Source organism: Tauraco erythrolophus, chromosome 5 (assembly GCF_009769465.1).
Source record: "Tauraco erythrolophus isolate bTauEry1 chromosome 5, bTauEry1.pri, whole genome shotgun sequence".
NCBI lineage: Eukaryota > Metazoa > Chordata > Aves > Musophagiformes > Musophagidae > Tauraco > Tauraco erythrolophus.
Window position 1 is genome coordinate 70159011 of NC_141469.1, and position 18014 is coordinate 70177024.

Sequence of the window (18014 nt, forward strand, 5' to 3'; positions counted from 1 at the left end):
CTATGCTTCCCCTCCTCAAGGTGTTGTGCTGACCTTTACTGGAGGGTCCAAAACCCAGTGGGAATCCCCAGCATCACTGGTGGGATTACAGAAATAGGTCCTCATGTTAAATATGAAACCAAGCTGGCTTGGCTTGAAACCGAGCTGGCAATCAATGCTCCTCTGCCATTGGTGGCACAACATAATGGACATCTCACCCCTGCCTCAACTCCAGACCAGGAACTGGAGGTTGAAGCCACTCAGGGCACGTTTCTAGCTATCACTGTATCCCAAATAACTAAATATAAACCACCAGTGCCACCACTAGAAATGACCCATTAGCTCCAGCAAAGAGAAGAGATGAGCCTTATGTCAAGCAGGCAATTTGTCTGCCAGAAATAATCCCAGAGTAATGTCATCCTGTGGCTAATGAAGAGGACAGGTTTGAACCAACAGATGTTGCACTGGAATATTTTCAGCCCAAATGGGCTTGCAAACTCTTCACAGCTCAGGCAGACAGACAGACATAGTAAGTGGCTGGTGTAGCCATAAAGAAGAGCAACATAGTGACAGCTCATTCATGTACAACTTCAGTCTTCATCAAAAGAATGTCTTGTGGACCAAAACTAAAGATACTTTTTCCCAAAGGCAGTTCGTGGGTATGCCATATCACACCGTTTCCTTTGTTTAGAGGTTGCATTTCAGTCCTGGGACTACTTTACCACATCCCCTCATTTTCCGTGGTTCCCTGAACAGGCTTTACCCTTGAGAGCTCACAAAGAAAGCACCACTTAAAAGCTGTCGCTGTGCTACCCAAAACAACTGCAAAGGCCAAGGATTTCTACAAAATCAGACTGACCAGAGCATCAACCCCTCAGCGTGGGGAACCATTGCCTGGATGTCCTCTGCTCCCTCACCCCTCTGGGGCAGGTTTAGCCAAACACCGGGTGCCTCTCAGAAAGGTGAATATTGCGCTCTTCTGGTCGGTACACGTCACTGCAGCCCTCTCGTCCCGGGGGCGGCGCTGGGGGGCCGCCCCCAGCTCGAACCGCGCGGTCTGACGGCGGCCGCGGGACTCGAACCAGCGTCCACGCAGTGCCAATAAGCCCCGCCCCCCGCCCTGCCTTCGGCCCCGCCCCATCTCCCTTTAGTCAACCCGCCCCTCGCGCACGCGCGTTTGTGCCCGCGCGTTCGCGGGGCCTCACTTCCGGTGCGGCGCGGGGCAGGCGCCGGAAGCGCCTCCATAGCGGTCTGAGCTGAGCTGAGCTGTGGCGGTGGGAGTTTGCCGGCGCCATGGTGGAGGTGAGAGGCAGCGGCGGCGGGTTCGTCCCGCTGCTGGGCTCCTCGCGGCCTCCCTGCCTCGCCGTTGAGGCGCCCCGGGCGCAACCGGAGAGCGCTGCCCGGGGCGGCGGGGCGGATCGGGCCCGTGAGGGGACTGGGGCCCGGCGGGGCGCGGGGGAGGCCGTGCGCGGAGCGCCGCACCGCACCCCCCGTCCGCGCTTCCCCCTTGGTGCGGAAGCGCCGCTGTGAGGACAGACCGTGACGGTCCCTCCGCCCTCCCAGCCCTGCCCAGTCCGCCCCGAGGGACGGCGCGGTGCGCGCAGGAAGCCATAGGGGTGTTTGTCGGCGGTGTGGGGGCTGCGGCCTCCGCCCCGCGGGGGGCCGCCGTGCGGGTCATTGGGCTCTGTGGGTCCGGGGCAGGAGCAAGCAGCAGGCGGCAGTTTTACTGTGCCAGACTTAACGCTGGGTGCGGAATTGGTGCCAGCCGCTGGGGTGGTGATACTGTGATGCCCGACCTCAGGTCACTTACTGGCTTTGTCAGCTAGTGAGGAAAACAGTAGCCTTTTTGTGAGGGCTTGCGAGTAAAGCCGAGCAGAAGGCCGCTGATTTTATAGGCTATGGAGTAGTTACTGAGGGGTGAGTATAGTGCACTTCTAAAAGCAAGTGTTGTTGACAGGAGTATGGAAGAAGATGCAAAGGCTGCTGCCCCATTTAACACTGCCAGCTATTTTTTACAGAGTGGAGTGTCCTGTCAAAAAATATTTCTAGATGCTTATTCCCTGTTGGGGAGGCATTGCATTACCTACTACTCATGCGGTGATTTCAACAGCTGCTGTTGTTGAATAGTAATTAGCTACTGTAATTCTTATTTCTTTCTCCAGTTGTATGAAATTCCCAACCCAATTCCAGATGCTGGTGTTAGGTTGTTCTTTTTTTTCCCCCCACTTAATACCTGGAGCTTGCAGGAGCTAACTGAGTCAGAGCAAAAACTTTGTGCAGGTGCTACTGAGTTAGGAAGGTAACAGCCACTGCAAAATGGATCAGTGAGTGGGCAGCTTCCAGGGCAGGAAACAGAACCTGCAAAGAGCTTAACAGGGAAAGCATCTGTGTAATGAATCTTTGAGACTGGACATCATTCATCACTGAGTTGAGCGCTGTCTAATGCTAGAAGTTATTAATGTGGCTTCCGGTTTGTTGTCATTGTATGACATACAGAACAAACACAGGCAGGCAGAGAGTTTGGTTTTGTACCTGAGCAAGCAAGCTGAGATTTCTAGTTATTTTTGTCAGTTGGAAGAAAAATATTAATAAAAACTGAATTGTGCTGTTGATAAACAAATATTCTATATAAGTTAATAGCTTTTTAATGCTACTTGTTAGTTCCTGAATTCCAGATTTTAACTATGTTTTGATTTTAGTGATAGGAAAAATATAAAATGAAAACAAGTTTTGTCAGGTTTGATCTCAAGTTTTATCTCTGTAAAATGTGCTGTGCTTACATAAAGTGACGCTGTGCACAGAAAGTGGTGATTGCCCTTGTTCTTTTTAGGGTGGCAGTGAAGTAAAATTTACAGGAATGTTTTCAGAATTGGTGACTTTCTTGCCCACGTATGAAAACAGAACTGGAAAGCCTGAGGATTTGACATGTAGATGCCAGTGCAGAAAGTTTGATTGAAGTTTTTTGTTTGCTTTTCAAAGTCTTGGCAGTTTCCAAGAAAGGAGTGATGTTTTCAGTAAATATTGAATTAAAACAATTAACAGATAAACTTAATTTTTTGTTTCCAAGAAGAGTGGTGTTTTCTGTGAACTAAATAGTGCTGTATCACCTAACAGTACTGAAGTCCGAAATTGCTACTCAGTTCAATTTATGTTTCCATTTTCAATTTTTCATTTAATTATGTCCAAATGTATTTAAGTATTGTTTTTTTTATTGTAGGAAGTCCAGAAGCATTCTGTGCACACACTTGTGTTCAGATCTTTGAAGAGAACCCATGATATGTTTGTAGCTGATAATGCCAAGCCTATCCCGTTAGATGAAGAAAGGTAAGTACTGCGATTGGTGAATTACTGGTATGCCTCAAAGTTTTAAATTATGTTAGTGATTGCTCCATCCAAGTCAGAAGTTCAGATGTTTCTGTAGAGTTAACAGTGTAGAAAAGGGAAGAAAAAAATACTGGAATTGTAAAATAAGTTGTATAAAACCTTTTCTGAAGTGTTTCAAACTTAGTAGCAATTCAAAACTTGGGGTTTAATCAGAATTATGCTTTACTCTTCCAACAGTCACAAGTGAAGATGGCAGTCAAGCTGCGTACAGAGTACGGCTCAGTGTTACACATGCCTACTCTTAAAGAAAACTTGAGAGAGAAAGGAAGCCCGAACACTGGGGATCCTTATGGACACAAGCAGTATTCTGGAAATCAAGGTTAGTTTGCTCTTAGTGGTATATTTGTCCTTTCTTTCATGACAGTCTCACTGGTGTAAAATCTGAAGAACACAGTCCAGTGTTAATCCATCGGAGATAAAGACAGAAGTCCAAATACCATTTTTTCATTTAGTATTTTCTTGCTAGGGTCCACAGGACGTGAGTGATTCAGAACAAGGAAGATGTTTGTTTAACAAAGGAGTAAGAGGGTGATGTGAAATTTTTACAGTAACTCATTAGTAAAATCAGTAATTTGTAGGGTAACGTTAGTGTGTGCTGAACTTAAGTGCTAGAAAGAGTAAAATCCATAAGGTATTTCTCCTTTTCACAAGTTAGTGATGGTCAAGGACATGCTTTTTTGTTTGTGTGGGGTTTTTTTATTTATTTTTTAAGTCTATTTCATAGAAATATTCCAGATGTTTTTCAGGTATGCAATTATTAAACCAGGAAAATATTTATTTTAAATCTGGTGGGTTTTTTTTCAGCCTATGTTTGGTTATATGTAAAATGTGTATGTATTAGGTAGGTCCAGAAACTTCTCTTCTAAAGAATGCCAAATGCTGCCTTATTTTAGATGAGGGTTTTTTTTCAAGGTACTTTATTTGGAAGTATTCTGAGAATAAAAGATATTGAGAGATAATGAAAAATATTTTAAGAAGAAAAGAACCTTTTCTTTCCCAATACCACACCATCAGTTGTTGTGACTAGCTTAGGTTTCAGACACCCATGCTATTTGTGTACTTGAATCCTTTTCCATGCTATCTACTTCAAAAGAGATCTTTGGCAGTATGAAGATTTTTCTCTTCAGAGAGAGAAAAAAGATGCCTCTTCATAACAAGTGGCATCACCATTTAAAAAATGTTATTTTACTCTTGAATTTTTGAAAACTGAGGTAACCAGAACAACGAAAACGAATGAAAATAAGAAATGTCTAAGTCTAGTACACTAGAGGTGATTATGGATTCCTCCTGTTTTGTATGACCTGCTCCATTTTCCTGTATTTCCTGTTTCAGTGCATCATTTGCAGTGCAGTATAAAATTTATTTATTAATATGAAATTTTGTTGCTTTTTAGGACAAGAACTTGAATATTTGATAACAGGTACACATCCATATCCACCTGGGCCTGGTAAGTAAGATTCTATGAGCGTTTGCCTGGCATTTTTTGCTTTCCTGTCAGAACAAGGCATGCTCTCTCCTACCAGGAGCAGGCTTCCTGTGGCTGTGAATCCATAGCTGATAGTAGTGGGAAATGCCATTGAAGTCTTTCATGGTATTGATGCAAAGAGTTTTATGGCTGATAAATGTTCTGGGATAGGAGGCGGGAGGAGGATTTAGGTACAGGTGCAGTGTCTTCTCACCAAGCCTGGCTGGATGTGAGCTTGCTGTGAGATGGTCATTTGTTTCTGTGAGATTTCACCTCCCGTGGTAACATCATCACAAAAATTTTTTAGGAATCCCCTCTCTGATATTGTGGTCTCCTTTTTCTTAGAGAGCTTGCTGAGACCTGCACATCCTTGATGCCTCCGCTGTTGTGGCAGAGCTGCTCTTAGAATTTTGTTGTGAACAAGGAGAGGGCGGTTCAGCTAGAAGGAAGAGAGGGAATGTATCCTGCTTCTCATTACCAGAGCAGAAAAGTGCGGGTATCACCACCTTGGTCTGAGAAAGAGACATTAGAGTCTAATAGGTTTAGTGTCATTTGGTTTTGTCTGTGCTAGGAAGGGTCATGTTTCTGTGTTGTGAGGTTGGCCATTCCCAATTTTCACTTACTGTTGAATCCTGCTCTCTCCTTGTAGCAGTTTAGTTTTGGCTGTTAATCTTTTACCGTTACTGCTAAGTTTATTAATAAAGTGTAGCGGGGAAGCGTGTTGTGGCTTGATTTGTAAGTTAACAATAGGAATGGTCAGTGGACCCTCAGTCATTAAAAAACACGCATAGTTGACTATGGGGACAAGACTTTGTCACAGAGATTTCCTCCAGTTCAACGTTCTTTTAATAGAATCAAATATGTTGTGGTTAAAAATTAGGTTTCTTTCATTGTTGTTTTTTGTTTTAGCCTGGACATCCTCACCCAAATACTGTCTTTGTTGTCAACTGCCAGAACTTTGGTTAGGAAAGAAATACAGAAATGGGAGTGGAATAAACTCCCAGTCTGCACCAAAACGACACTTGCAAAGAATTTTTAAATTTTTAAAGAAATCATCTGCTATTCTTACCGATGAAATTATAAGTTGTAGTCTGAAATTCTCACTTTCAGTAAGACTAAACCTTTTATAGTTTTGGCACTGCTGCATGACACCAACCATCACATAAGGATGGCACAATAAACTGCACTAAAGGACCTAAGTTAGCAAATACTTTGCAGATCATGTTTTTTTCTGTGATGTTTGAGTTTCCACAGTAGTTGAAGCTGGATGAAAAGCTGGATGCTGCTCCTAGTTAGGCTTTTTTTGATTCCAATGACAGAATCATACTGTTTTCTACTCTAGAAATTGTGTGCCCACATACGTAGTAAAATCAAGATGGAAGAATCGGGCCAAAATAAAAATGTGAGAAGATTTGACTCGCTGTGAAAAACCATGTCATTGAAGGGTGGGATTTAATATTAAAGGGGATGTGACAAGCCCTGGTGCGTAGGTGTTATATATACATATGTGTTTGTATTATATACTTTCCTGGATTTTCTTTTTAATAGAGTTGACTTTGCTTTTGCTGTGTTATTTTTTCCAAGGTGTGGCTCTGACAGCAGATACTAAGGTCCAGCGGATGCCTAGTGAATCTGCAGCACAGTCCTTAGCTGTAGCACTTCCTCCTTCTCAGTCCAGGTACTGCTGTGTTTACTTCATTAACCCTTTGCTATCTATGAGAATTTCAAGGCAAAACACACAAATCAGAATAAGAGCTACTTTGAGTATTTGAAATATTCTAATCTATAAAATGTTTAAAGAAATTACTTTCAGTGTGGCCAGGCATGATTTTTCTGTGTATTTTTTTTTCCTCTATGTCAAGAGAGGCAAAGGCCAGAAGCTGGAACAAGGGAAATTCTATTTAGATACAAGAGAGAAAAGTGGAGCTTTGTTCGTGGCTGTCTTTTACCTTGAGGTGGTCAGTCACTGGAACAGGTTTCCCAGAGAGACTGTGGAGCCTCCATCCTTGGTGCTGTACAGCACTCGACTGGATGCAGCCCTGTGATACCTTATCGCTTACTTAGTGGAAGACAAAGTTGATTCCAATTAATCAACAATTTTCATTCAATATAGGCTGGATGCAAATCGGACAGCTGCTGGGGTGGGTGACGTTTACAGGCATGCTGGAATATCTGAGCGTTCACAGCCTCCGGGGATGTCTGTGGTGAGTTTTGTTGCACATCTAATGTGAAAAGTACGTAGTGTTCACCAGATTACTTCTGGACTCATCTGTGTCCAGATCTCCCAACTGACTAAATTTAATCAGTGTTAAGATGTCAGAGTGAGAAGGCTTTAGGTTTTAGGCAAAGAGGTAAGTTATAAAGCATAAGAGTAACTTTCCTTTTAACTTACAGGCTATGGTGGAAGCTGGTGGAACAAAAATTCTGCATTAATGGCAAAGAAGGCTCCAACCATGCCCAAACCTCAGTGGCATCCACCTTGGAAACTGTACAGAGTAAGTTACAAATGTATGATGTGAACATGCATATAAAGTAAAAGAATATTTTATGTTCTAGAAAGACCTCAAAGCATAATTTTCTTCTCATTCACAAAAATGAAATCAAATGAAACACAATCACTACTAAGTTGTGTGCACACACTCTCTCCTCAAATAACAAAGAGATTAGACTGCAAACATTTTTCATTATATTTAGTAAATTATTTTGTGAATATTATTAATTACTCTTTTGTTTATGTAGGTTTAGCTTTATTATGATAAGTTCATTACAGAATTTGTTTTTTCTAATCAGATTCTTCAGCAGAGGAACTCAAAGACAAGGTGCAAACTTTGAAGCTAATAACATGTTGAGAAATATTTTAGCAATGTTAATGTGATGAAATTGTCTCCAAAACCACTTAAAGGCAGTCAGTGCCTGAATCAGCCAGACTTCTTTTACTTGCTGTGAAAATGGGGGGAAAAAAAGCTGAATTCTTTAATCACAAGTTATCACTGCAGTTTAGATTGCCTGACTTCTAGTCTTGTTTTTGAATTAGTCTAGTTTGCCTTTTAATTTTCTTAGGGAGTAATAGTAGCCATTCCTCCAAAATCTCATATCGTCTTTAAATATTTTGTTGATGAGTGTGGCAGGGTAGCTGAGTTGAAGGGAAAATCTCTAAGCATGTGTATTGATTCAGATCTTTTTAACTTTTCAGGTGCATCTGTTTGTATGTGTACATTTTATTTTTTTTCCTCTAAGAGGCTGATTCCTAATCTGAAACTTAAGCAATTTCATATTTTGTCTGAGGGTTAATATTGTTTTAGGAATGTTAGGCTTTCCTGATATTTAAAAATCTTTTGCTCTAGTATCAGAATTATATTGTTTTAGCACTGTTGATCTAAATATAGCACTATATGTAGGCATTTAGATCTTCAGAAGAGTCCTGAATCCTGTATTAGTCATGAATCTTAAGACTAATCTCAAAAAGTAATTTTTTCAGAACACTTGAGCTCAAAGGAGTATATAGGTTTTCTGAATACAGCAGTACTAGAATGTGCTCTATATAGAAATCAAGGCAAATGCTATTTGAAAAAAATAGCACTAGAATAAACCCATGGGATATTTAAAATAAACAAATGAAAAATGCCTACCTGTTAGGAGTACTTTCTTTTGAGAGTGACTGTAAATACAGTTCAAATCCTGTACTAATTCTGCACGTCAACAGTTTTAGTGGAGGTTTGCTGTCAAAATCCTTGCTCAACAAGACAAAAGCTTGTTTTGAGCAACGTGAGAAATAGAAGCATAGCTAGAACACCAAGTGTGGGTATCATCTCATCTGTTGCTTAAGGTCTACGTTTAACTGGTCTTCCTAAGCTTGGTTTGAAGTCATTTGTGAAAGATAGGGACTTAAAATAGGTCAGACGAAATAGATTTCTCCTCTGGAAATGCCCGTTTCTATTCCTAGATTATGAAGAAATCTAGACAGCTATCTCAAATGTGTGTGACTGTAGTCTCATCTGGTCGGAAGAATCCACTTGAGCTTTCAAAAGTATTTCTGCCTAAGAACTTCTGTTGTGTTTTAGATCTCTTGAAATAGGCTGTATGACAGTACATGCAGTATGACATTCAGTGAAACCAAATACGTGCTTTGGTTTTAGCTGTCTGACTGTGGAGAAAGTAGAGAAACAGAAAGGCTGCTGTAAGCAAGCCCTGTATTGGCAAAGCTTTTTTGTGAGATCCATCTCCAGTATTTTCATAGAATCATAGAATGGTTAGGGCTGGAAGGGACCTTCAAAGGTCATCTAGTCCAACCCCCCTGCAAGGAACAGGGATATCTCCAACTAGATCAGGTTGCTCAGGGCCTTGTCCAACCTGGCCTTGAACGTCTCCAGGGATGGAGCATCCACCACCTCTCTGGGCAACCTGTTCCAGTGTTTTGTTACCAGAAGGTTTCCGACATACTCATATTACCCCTTATTTGGGTAAAAGGAGGTGGTGATGTGCTTTAAGAGGTAGCTGTTATATGGCAATGTGATTTAATAACCAAGATTTTATGTAATTGCTCTTTAACTATTATTGTGTAAACACTATACAGCAGTGTAAGGAACTTGCACTTAAATACAGTCCTTCTCTGCAAAGCCTCAAGTGTTGAGCCACAGTATTATGGACTCTGAAAGGATTTGAAAAAGTTGTTTTTTTCTAGTAGTCTCTTCATTTAACTACAGTAGAAATCAAGCTCTCTTCAGATCTCATTTCACATTTGACTTTTGGGAAACGTATGTTTCTTGGTGAATACTAACAAATTCCAGTGTTGGAGGATGAAAATTGTATTGACAGATACATGTGTAGTATTTCTGATTTAGAAAAATTTTTTTTTTTTTTCCAAAGGTTATCAGTGGTCACCTGGGCTGGGTGAGATGTATTGCAGTAGAACCAGGGAATCAATGGTTTGTTACTGGCTCTGCTGATAGAACTATAAGGTAAGAGGTTGGAGGAAGTCACTGACAAAGTTTAGGGGTGTTTTTTTGTTCTCTTTTTAAAAAAGTCTCCAGCCTTTGGAAACAATTTTGTGGTTACTGATTGCAGAATAATGAACTGCAGAATATTTTTTTTTTACCTAGTCATAAAGGATTTGTGGAGTATTACTTCTTGAGATTCATTTATTACATGGTAGTAGCTGGAAAGCAAACCTTTGTTATTGTTATTTTAATTTAAAATGCAGCAGGATCAATTACATCTGGGCTGTTTACCCAGACTATCAATGTGTAGCTTTTACCCGTTTACCTCAAAATACCTATTTTGATGCAGATTTGGGACCTTGCTAGTGGCAAATTGAAATTGTCTTTGACGGGACACATCAGTACTGTACGAGGGGTGATAGTAAGTGCAAGAAGTCCGTACCTCTTTTCTTGTGGAGAAGACAAACAAGTGAAATGCTGGGATCTTGAATACAATAAGGTAAGCTGTAGTTTCTTTAATTTGAATTAATTGGTGGTGGCAAATATAAAAATCAAAGTATTTAGAATATTCTTTCAAAAACTCAAATGTGTGTACGTTTTTTTGTTCATCTAGGTTATCAGACATTACCATGGTCATCTAAGTGCTGTCTATGGTTTAGACTTGCATCCAACAATAGATGTACTGGTAACATGTAGCAGAGATTCAACAGCACGAGTAAGTATAGCATTGTTACATTTTAACATCTTGATATGCCTGTGTCAGCATTTTCTGTTTGTAGTGAATGCTTACCAAAAGTTGACATGAGTCAAGACGAAACTACCGGTATGGTTTATGTTAACTTTGTCTTTTTGTCTTCCATTGTTGATGAAAACTGAAACCCAAATACATAGAAGTGCAGTGTCACTTCGGGAGAATGTTTTATATCTTAATTAATTAGGTAGACTACATAATATTTGTAGGATTGCTTTGTTGTGTTTAAAAGATGGTATGGTTTTATGGTGCCTCTAGTTATCTGTGTATCTAGAAATTTAATGACAGGCTCCCTGCTCCCCTTGAAATTTGCCAGCTGAGGCAATTGTGTGATTAGTTGTTGGATGAAAAAAACAACCTCAATACCATTGTTTAATCTGTAGAACTATGGCAAGGAATTCGTGGATGGCAGTGCCCAAATACACTGAATATGCACCTGTTACTGACCTCTGTGACTTATTTACTGTGAATTCACAGATTTGGGATGTGAGGACGAAAGCGAGTGTGCACACGCTATCAGGACACACAAATGCAGTAGCAACAGTGAAATGCCAAGCTGCAGAACCACAAATTATTACAGGTATAGTGGGTGTGGTTTCACAAGTGACATGGCTGTAAAACGTAATCATGAATGTATTTGTTCAGTAATTACGTGAGGTTCAAAATGTTATCTGTAACTTATTCAATTTCACTTACTAGTTTTCTGCTGAAAATGGGCCATGCAATGGTTATTTCATACTATTAATGGTATGTTTAAGGAAGTATAGCTATGCATTGTTTGAAAGTTTTTCTGCGCTTCTTTTATTTCTGGCGTTTACGTTTTTTTGTTGTAACATGTATTGAGACTTGCATTTTCTGTGATATTTCATAGTTCTTCTCAATTCAGTTAGGTGTCCAGTACCATGGTTAAATATAAAGTTCATCATCTTTCTCATTATGTCAAAATTTAGTTTTGTTGTGTAACTGCTTAGGTCTCCTTGAATTTCAAACTGCATAAAAAGATTATTACAACCTAACATCTTTCTTGTCTGAGGTGGCATTAGGATTGCATTTCTGTAACATACACTAAGAGTATCTTTCTCTTTCACATATAAAGTTTTGGCTGCCTTATCAAAATAATTGTGATAGAGTAAATATGATGGTTTCCACTATTTTTGTTTTCCTTTCATTGCAGGCAGTCATGATACTACCATACGGCTCTGGGATTTAGTGGCAGGAAAAACTCGTGTTACTTTAACAAATCACAAGAAATCTGTAAGAGCAGTAGTGCTACATCCAAGACAGTAAGTTTTCATCTTTCCTTCATGCTTTCACAGTTAATAACATTGGATGGTGACAGAAAACTCAGTGTGAGTGATGATTTAGAATGGTATGGCATAATGATGGGAAAAACTAATGAGCTTAGAATGCTATAAAAATGTACGTATCAATTCTCAAGCACCTTTCCTACACTGATTGTGCTCCTTGAGTATTGGGACTGGTGTGTATTAGCAATCCTGAGAATGTCATATATCCCACTGAATTTCTTATATATGTGCCTTTGCAGTCCTTGAGAAACCAGCTTGTAAGGCTAATAACAAACATGTAACTGAAAGATTGTTAGCAGAAAATGAAGTAGTTCTGTAAAATGGCACATGTGCGAATAATGCTAAAGGAGACAGTGATTATTACAAAAGGATTTTTTTGAATATGTGGTTCACTGCACAAGATGTTTCAATCTAACTGACCTTAAAAAGAAACTTCTTGTGAGTATTTAATCCTTGAAGCAGGTGTTGTTGGAAGTACTCTGAATTTGGATACTATATTTTCATGCATCAACAGTTGCCTCTTCAGATAAATCCCCAGTAAAACAGTGGAGAAAAGGAATTCACATAGAACTGCAGTACTTCTGCACCTTCCATATTTTAAGATTAAATTCTGTCTGTGCAGAAATTCAGAATCTGTGACATTAACCAATTCTGATATGATCTGTGTGTCTGAAAAATTATAAAAATCTCATGCTAAGCCTGTTAGCTAAAGCAGAGAAAAACCTTAGTTTCACTTACATTCTGTCAAAAATCAGTAAGTCTGGTTTCAAATTCATCAGTTGTACCTCTTTGAAAAAAACCAAACTTGTAGTGTTTTTTATCAAGCAGTAGCAACCGTCAGCTTAGTATTTTTTGTATTTCAGTACTTCTATTTTTTAATATTCCAGTATTTTTCCTAATAATTTATTTTGTTATTTAAGAATCTATAAAATAGACAGTAAATTGCTTAGATGTTGTAGCAACCGAAAATATTCCTACAGGCTTTTGGATGTGCTACCCAAATAACCTTGTTAACTGCTTCCACATGTTAAAATGAGGGAACTGATTATGTTAGGGTAACTCAGTAAAACAAATTATCGTCCATAGTTCACTTTTTTGCAGTGCTTTATCCTTGGTTGTGTAGTTTTAAACGACTAGCCAATACTGTGGGTTTTTGTGGGTTTTTTTTCCTCTTGCCTTTGCTAATGATGCCCTTATACCTGAAAATTTGCCGGAATAACAACTGACAATAACTTAATGGGCGTTTTAATGCTTGCATATTAACATCCTATATGCTATAGGATTTATAAAGTTTAAGTAGCTTATGGAACAGAAAGGGAACAGAGATAGGTAATTCATGACTTCATAAAACTGCTTCATTTTATGCAAAGCAAAATGTTATAAAACAGTTTTAGTATGAGGTAAATTCGTGGCTAGCATTTAACAGTAGTTTCAATGAAGAATGTTTGCTGTCCCTGCAGCTGTTTTGGACTCTAATATACTGTGCTTATTTTCTTTCAGTTACACGTTTGCATCTGGTTCCCCAGATAATATTAAGCAGTGGAAGTTCCCAGATGGAAATTTCATTCAGAACCTCTCTGGTCACAATGCTATTATCAACACGCTGGCTGTAAATTCCGATGGCGTTCTGGTCTCAGGAGGTAAAATGAGAAATAGATGTTCATATTTCCCTTCTCTGCTCCCACACACATGCATGGCTGGAGGTCCTTAGGCAAAGATGCTTGCCGAGCTCGCCTTTCTCTGGGCCCGTAAGCCTGCTGCGGCATACAACGTCATTCATAGTGAGCAGGGTCCCTTTTCTCTGTTCCTGGATGTTACTGAGCTGCGTGGATGAAAATGTGTTGGAAAGGACTTTCAGTGTGCTGCAGGGAAGAGGTTTCCTCTTCTCGGTTGGCTGCTGCCGCAAGGCTCCAGAGTCCTTCCTCTATGATCTCCTGAGTGAATCATTAATGTCTCCTCTGGAGAGGTGTGGAAATTGGAAGCTGCCTGGGAGACTTCTGGCTCTTTGTTGGCTGCTCTCTAGTAGTAGCGTGTTGATGCAGTGAGAATGGATCGACATGCAGAAGCATCTTGCTAAAGGTTGCTGTACCAGTTAAATGTGAACTCCACCCTGTTTTTTATGGAGTACAAATGCATTAGTTCTGTTGTCTTAAAGTTTCTTGCACATGTTTTCTGATGTTATCTTTGTATTGTTAAAAAGCCAGATAGCTCCAAATCAAAACCACATTTACTCAGCACTATTATGTACTCAAGTGTTCCAAAATAAGGAAACTAGCCACTTGGCTCCAGTGCTTACATATATTCTGGAGGATTTTGTCTGTGACACATCAATTTAATTTTTTCACTCAAAAGCTTCATGAATTTAATAATCATCTGATACATTAAAGTATTGTTAGTGGTCCATGAGCCCCCAAAGTGCGGGAACTACTAGTTTGTGTTTATGTATCTGTGTTGTAGGAATAGGAAGAGAATCCTGAATGCTTACTGTGTCTGATTGAGATAATAACTGTTCTTACATAAAATTATTCACATATTGCAGGTGGCATTTTTCTATATATTAGTTACTCAAAACGTTTTGGTGGGAGTATGTGTTACTGAAGCCATAATCTATGATTTTTGAGTTTTATGTTTGTACAAGAAAAAGACTTTTTTTAGTGATAAGGTTTTTTTTGAAAGTAGCTTCAGAAATCCCAACTGAATTCAGATCTTTTTGCTAAGACATTGTGTCCACATAAGAGGGAGATGGTAAGTGTGTTTTTAATATGCTGCTATAAACAGGAAATGAGTAAATAGTGTGGAAAAAGGAAGTGCTAATTTTACAGCTTGAGAGCTGAGCTCCAGAGAAAGAATCCAAGATTTCATGGGAAACCAGAGTTAAAGCAGGAGATTAAGCCCAAATCTCTGAGGTCCTAGACCAGTTGCTTAATCATGAGATTGTTCAGAAGAGCTCTAGCAGTCAGAGGAAAGTGAATTAAGAGGCTGGACTGTATTGCTCCACAGAACTTGCAGAGCCTGAGTTTTCACCTCTTGGTTTTGCTTGTCTTTTCTTTTTGAGAAGTTGTAAACAAGAAGGGACTCAATTCACAGTATCACACATTATAAAACAGTTTAAGTTCTATGAGTTTGCAGAAGCCTATACTTACGAAAAACATTTCTGTATTTGTAACTAGTCCATAACAAAAAAGTAACAGTTAAGTTGCATGCTGAAATACTGAAACATGTTTAGGTCCCATTTGGTCCCATGTTCTCTTAGTTACAGTGTGTCACGTGGGCTAGGAATGTGGAGTAAAATGGAAATATGCTAAGCAGGAGTTGGAAAATAGCTAATTATATTGTCATCTTAGCTTGGGTATGTTTTCACGTATGTATAAATGCAGCCCTTGATTTTAAAATTTTAGTGAAACTCTCTTTGACAGCTGGCAGCATTCATAGTGAGAGCAAGAACTTTACAGAATACTGGACTGGGCTCGTACTTCATTCTGTAGTATTTTGAAGACTCTTTCTAGAATATCTTTGTTAGGACGTTTTTGTGTCAGTAGTAGTTGAGGCTTGAGAAAAAACTTGTTTCTTCTCCATGTAAAACCCTTGTTACTTATGAGGGTTTTTTAAAATTAAAATTTGAATATTGATTTCATCCCCCTTTACATCCTCATCCTGTCTGCAGCAACTCAGAGAAGTTGATGCTGAATTAAAATAAGTTGAGGTTGGCTTAGAGTCTTTTTCTGTAGAAGCAGCCTTCTCAAAACATCGGGATTTCTTGCCTAGCTGACAGCTGTGGAGAAATCTTTAGAAGATCTGTTTTGGCTAGATAATGCTTTGGAAGGGGGTTGGTTTTTGTAACTGAAAAGTTGCTTTGAGAACATCCTTCTGAGCACTGAGTTCAGATTGCTGTGAGTACCCTGTAGCTGATGCCACTAGCAGTAATACTGGCAGTGGTTTAAACTATATTTGAAAGAACTTCTGGAAGCATTAAGCCTATGTCCCGTTACAGATTCCTCAATGTCTGTCATCTGTTTGACAGGATGATACCTTTTTGTTCGATTTTAATGGAGGTTCTGAACAGGGAGCTTGGTGTTCAGAATGGCAGTCCTTGATTTGTTTCCAAAGCAACTTGCTGCAATTGCCTTGTGATGCAGTGTATCATCTCTGTGGGTTATCAGATGGAAAACTGGATGAAATTCTGAGGAAGCTTCCATCAGCCGCCTTAAACAAGATCAGCCTTTCTTAACTAAGAAAGAAACCAGTAGAAAATGGTTTCCCTTGTAGGGTTGAGCTATTCGATGTGAATGTTATAGCTGATGTGTTCCTGATGTATTAATTAGTTGTTCATGATACCATTTTTAGAAAACTCATAGAAATGAACTCTGTAAAATACTAAATGTGTTTGTCTCTTTGTTTTAGCTGATAATGGTACTATGCATCTTTGGGACTGGAGAACTGGATACAATTTCCAGAGAGTACATGCAGCTGTACAGCCAGGCTCTTTGGACAGTGAATCAGGAATATTTGCTTGTGTTTTTGACCAGTCAGAAAGCAGGTTGCTAACTGCTGAAGCTGATAAAACCATAAAAGTATATAAAGAAGATGATACTGCGGTATGTCCAAGTGTCTTTTTAATGTATTTTCATGAAATCAACAGATTTCAACAAAAGTTACACATACCATTAAGGGATCTGCACAGACTTGTGCAATCCATTTTATTAACATTTAAAAGCAATGCGTATGTAATAATTAAAAGGACAGCATCTAGTTTCTCTACTCCTAATTTATTATTATATACTATAGTACAAATAAGTCTCAGGTCCATCAAGTGTTCTGCAAAAGTGCTTTGTGATACAGTTTGGAGAAATCTGAATATAGTAACATATGTTGTGTTTTGAAGCCAGTAGGGGACTGTTTGTGGCTGTATTCGTTAAAATGTGGGAATTAGCAAAAAGATTGAAATTTAAAGATTTATTGTATTTCTGTATATGATCTAGATTAGTCATTTGCCCTGATAATTTTTAGAGTTCACAGTAAATAGCTTATTTTCAAATCTGAATCTATTTACTAATGAAGAAGACAAGAGGTTATTGTGTAGTTTATCAGAGTATATCTTCAATATAAGAATATAAGGATTTTTGTTAAGCTTTGGGATTTTTGCATTGTGTTGGGCTTGGAGCAATTCTTAAAGGAGTAAGGAATGTTTTCTCCATTTTGCAATTGGGCAAACTGTAGACTCTGGCATCTGCCGATACTGATGTAAATATGACTGGAAGAAGTTTCTCTGGAATTCCTGTTCCTGTGCTTTGATCACTACAATGCTGTTTCTGAAATGCCATTGGCAACCTGATTTGTGTCCTTGTTGAAAAAAAAAACCAAACAAAAAATCCAAAAACCAAACCCAAACAAACTCAACAGAACAAGTCTTGTCATGTACTTCAGAAAATGTACTTCAAATGTACATGTACTTAAAAATTTCATTTGAGTAAATTAATTAAATAGTAGGTTAGGTAATTATAATGTTACGTACGAAATATTACTCACATATATATGATATTTTAAACTAAACCCTAATTACAAGTGAATCTAAAGTTAAATAGTCCTTATGAGATTTTTCTTCTTTCCCTTTAGACCGAAGAAACTCATCCTGTCAGCTGGAAACCAGAAATTATCAAGAGAAAGCGATTTTAGTGTGGCACCATACTTACGCTGTAATATTGTTTTGGCTTCCCGCGGAGCATTCAGTCACATGTTTTTCTGCCTATAACAGCAGAGCAGGAAGTCAGCTAAGTCATTGCTATTTCAACAGGTTTATAATAAATTTTATTTCTTTTTCCTTTTGTCTTTTTTTTGGTGTGATCCCAGCAAACTAGTCGCAGCTGTTAACTTTTTCTTTGTGGGGCATATATAGTTCATGAAGAGGATAGATGTGCAGGTGGTTACTTTTTTATATTGATCTACTGAGTGTAAGTCTAAAAACACTTTGAGCCAGGTTTTCTGAAAGACTCACTTGACTCCAGAAGTTAATTGCAAATTTATGCGTAGAAGCCATCTACTGGAAATTTCTTGAGTGACACTTTTAGATTTTAGACCAGTATTGTTTGCTGTACATATGCTAAGGACGTACTGTAATGGAACAGTAAACATAGTTAATTGCAGAGTAATAGAGTAATCAAGAAAGAAGCAGGACAACATAGTGATAATGTATT

The 18014-nt window shown here is 39.0% G+C and overlaps 1 protein-coding gene across 1 annotated transcript; it reads left to right on the forward strand.

The window, feature by feature from the left end:
• The first annotated feature begins 1272 nt into the window (after positions 1–1272).
• On the forward strand, positions 1273–17496 carry PLRG1 (pleiotropic regulator 1). Its single transcript, XM_086612497.1, has 10 exons — positions 1273–1401; positions 3197–3303; positions 3474–3682; positions 4757–4810; positions 6413–6506; positions 7223–7323; positions 11691–11799; positions 13324–13463; positions 16225–16418; positions 17437–17496. The coding sequence occupies exons 1-10, from the start codon at positions 1273–1275 to the stop codon at positions 17494–17496; spliced, it is 1197 nt and encodes a 398-aa protein (XP_086468623.1).
• Positions 17497–18014: the final 518 nt, after the last annotated feature.

Bases quoted from the DNA above. Each gene is read 5' to 3' on its own strand.
- PLRG1 (XM_086612497.1), top strand. From the start codon at position 1,273: ATGGTGGAGGTGAGAGGCAGCGGCGGCGGGTTCGTCCCGCTGCTGGGC. The intron at 3,683-4,756 runs GTTAGTTTGCTC...GTTGCTTTTTAG, and splicing joins GCAGTATTCTGGAAATCAAG to GACAAGAACTTGAATATTTG. The intron at 16,419-17,436 runs GTATGTCCAAGT...CTTTCCCTTTAG, and splicing joins ATAAAGAAGATGATACTGCG to ACCGAAGAAACTCATCCTGT.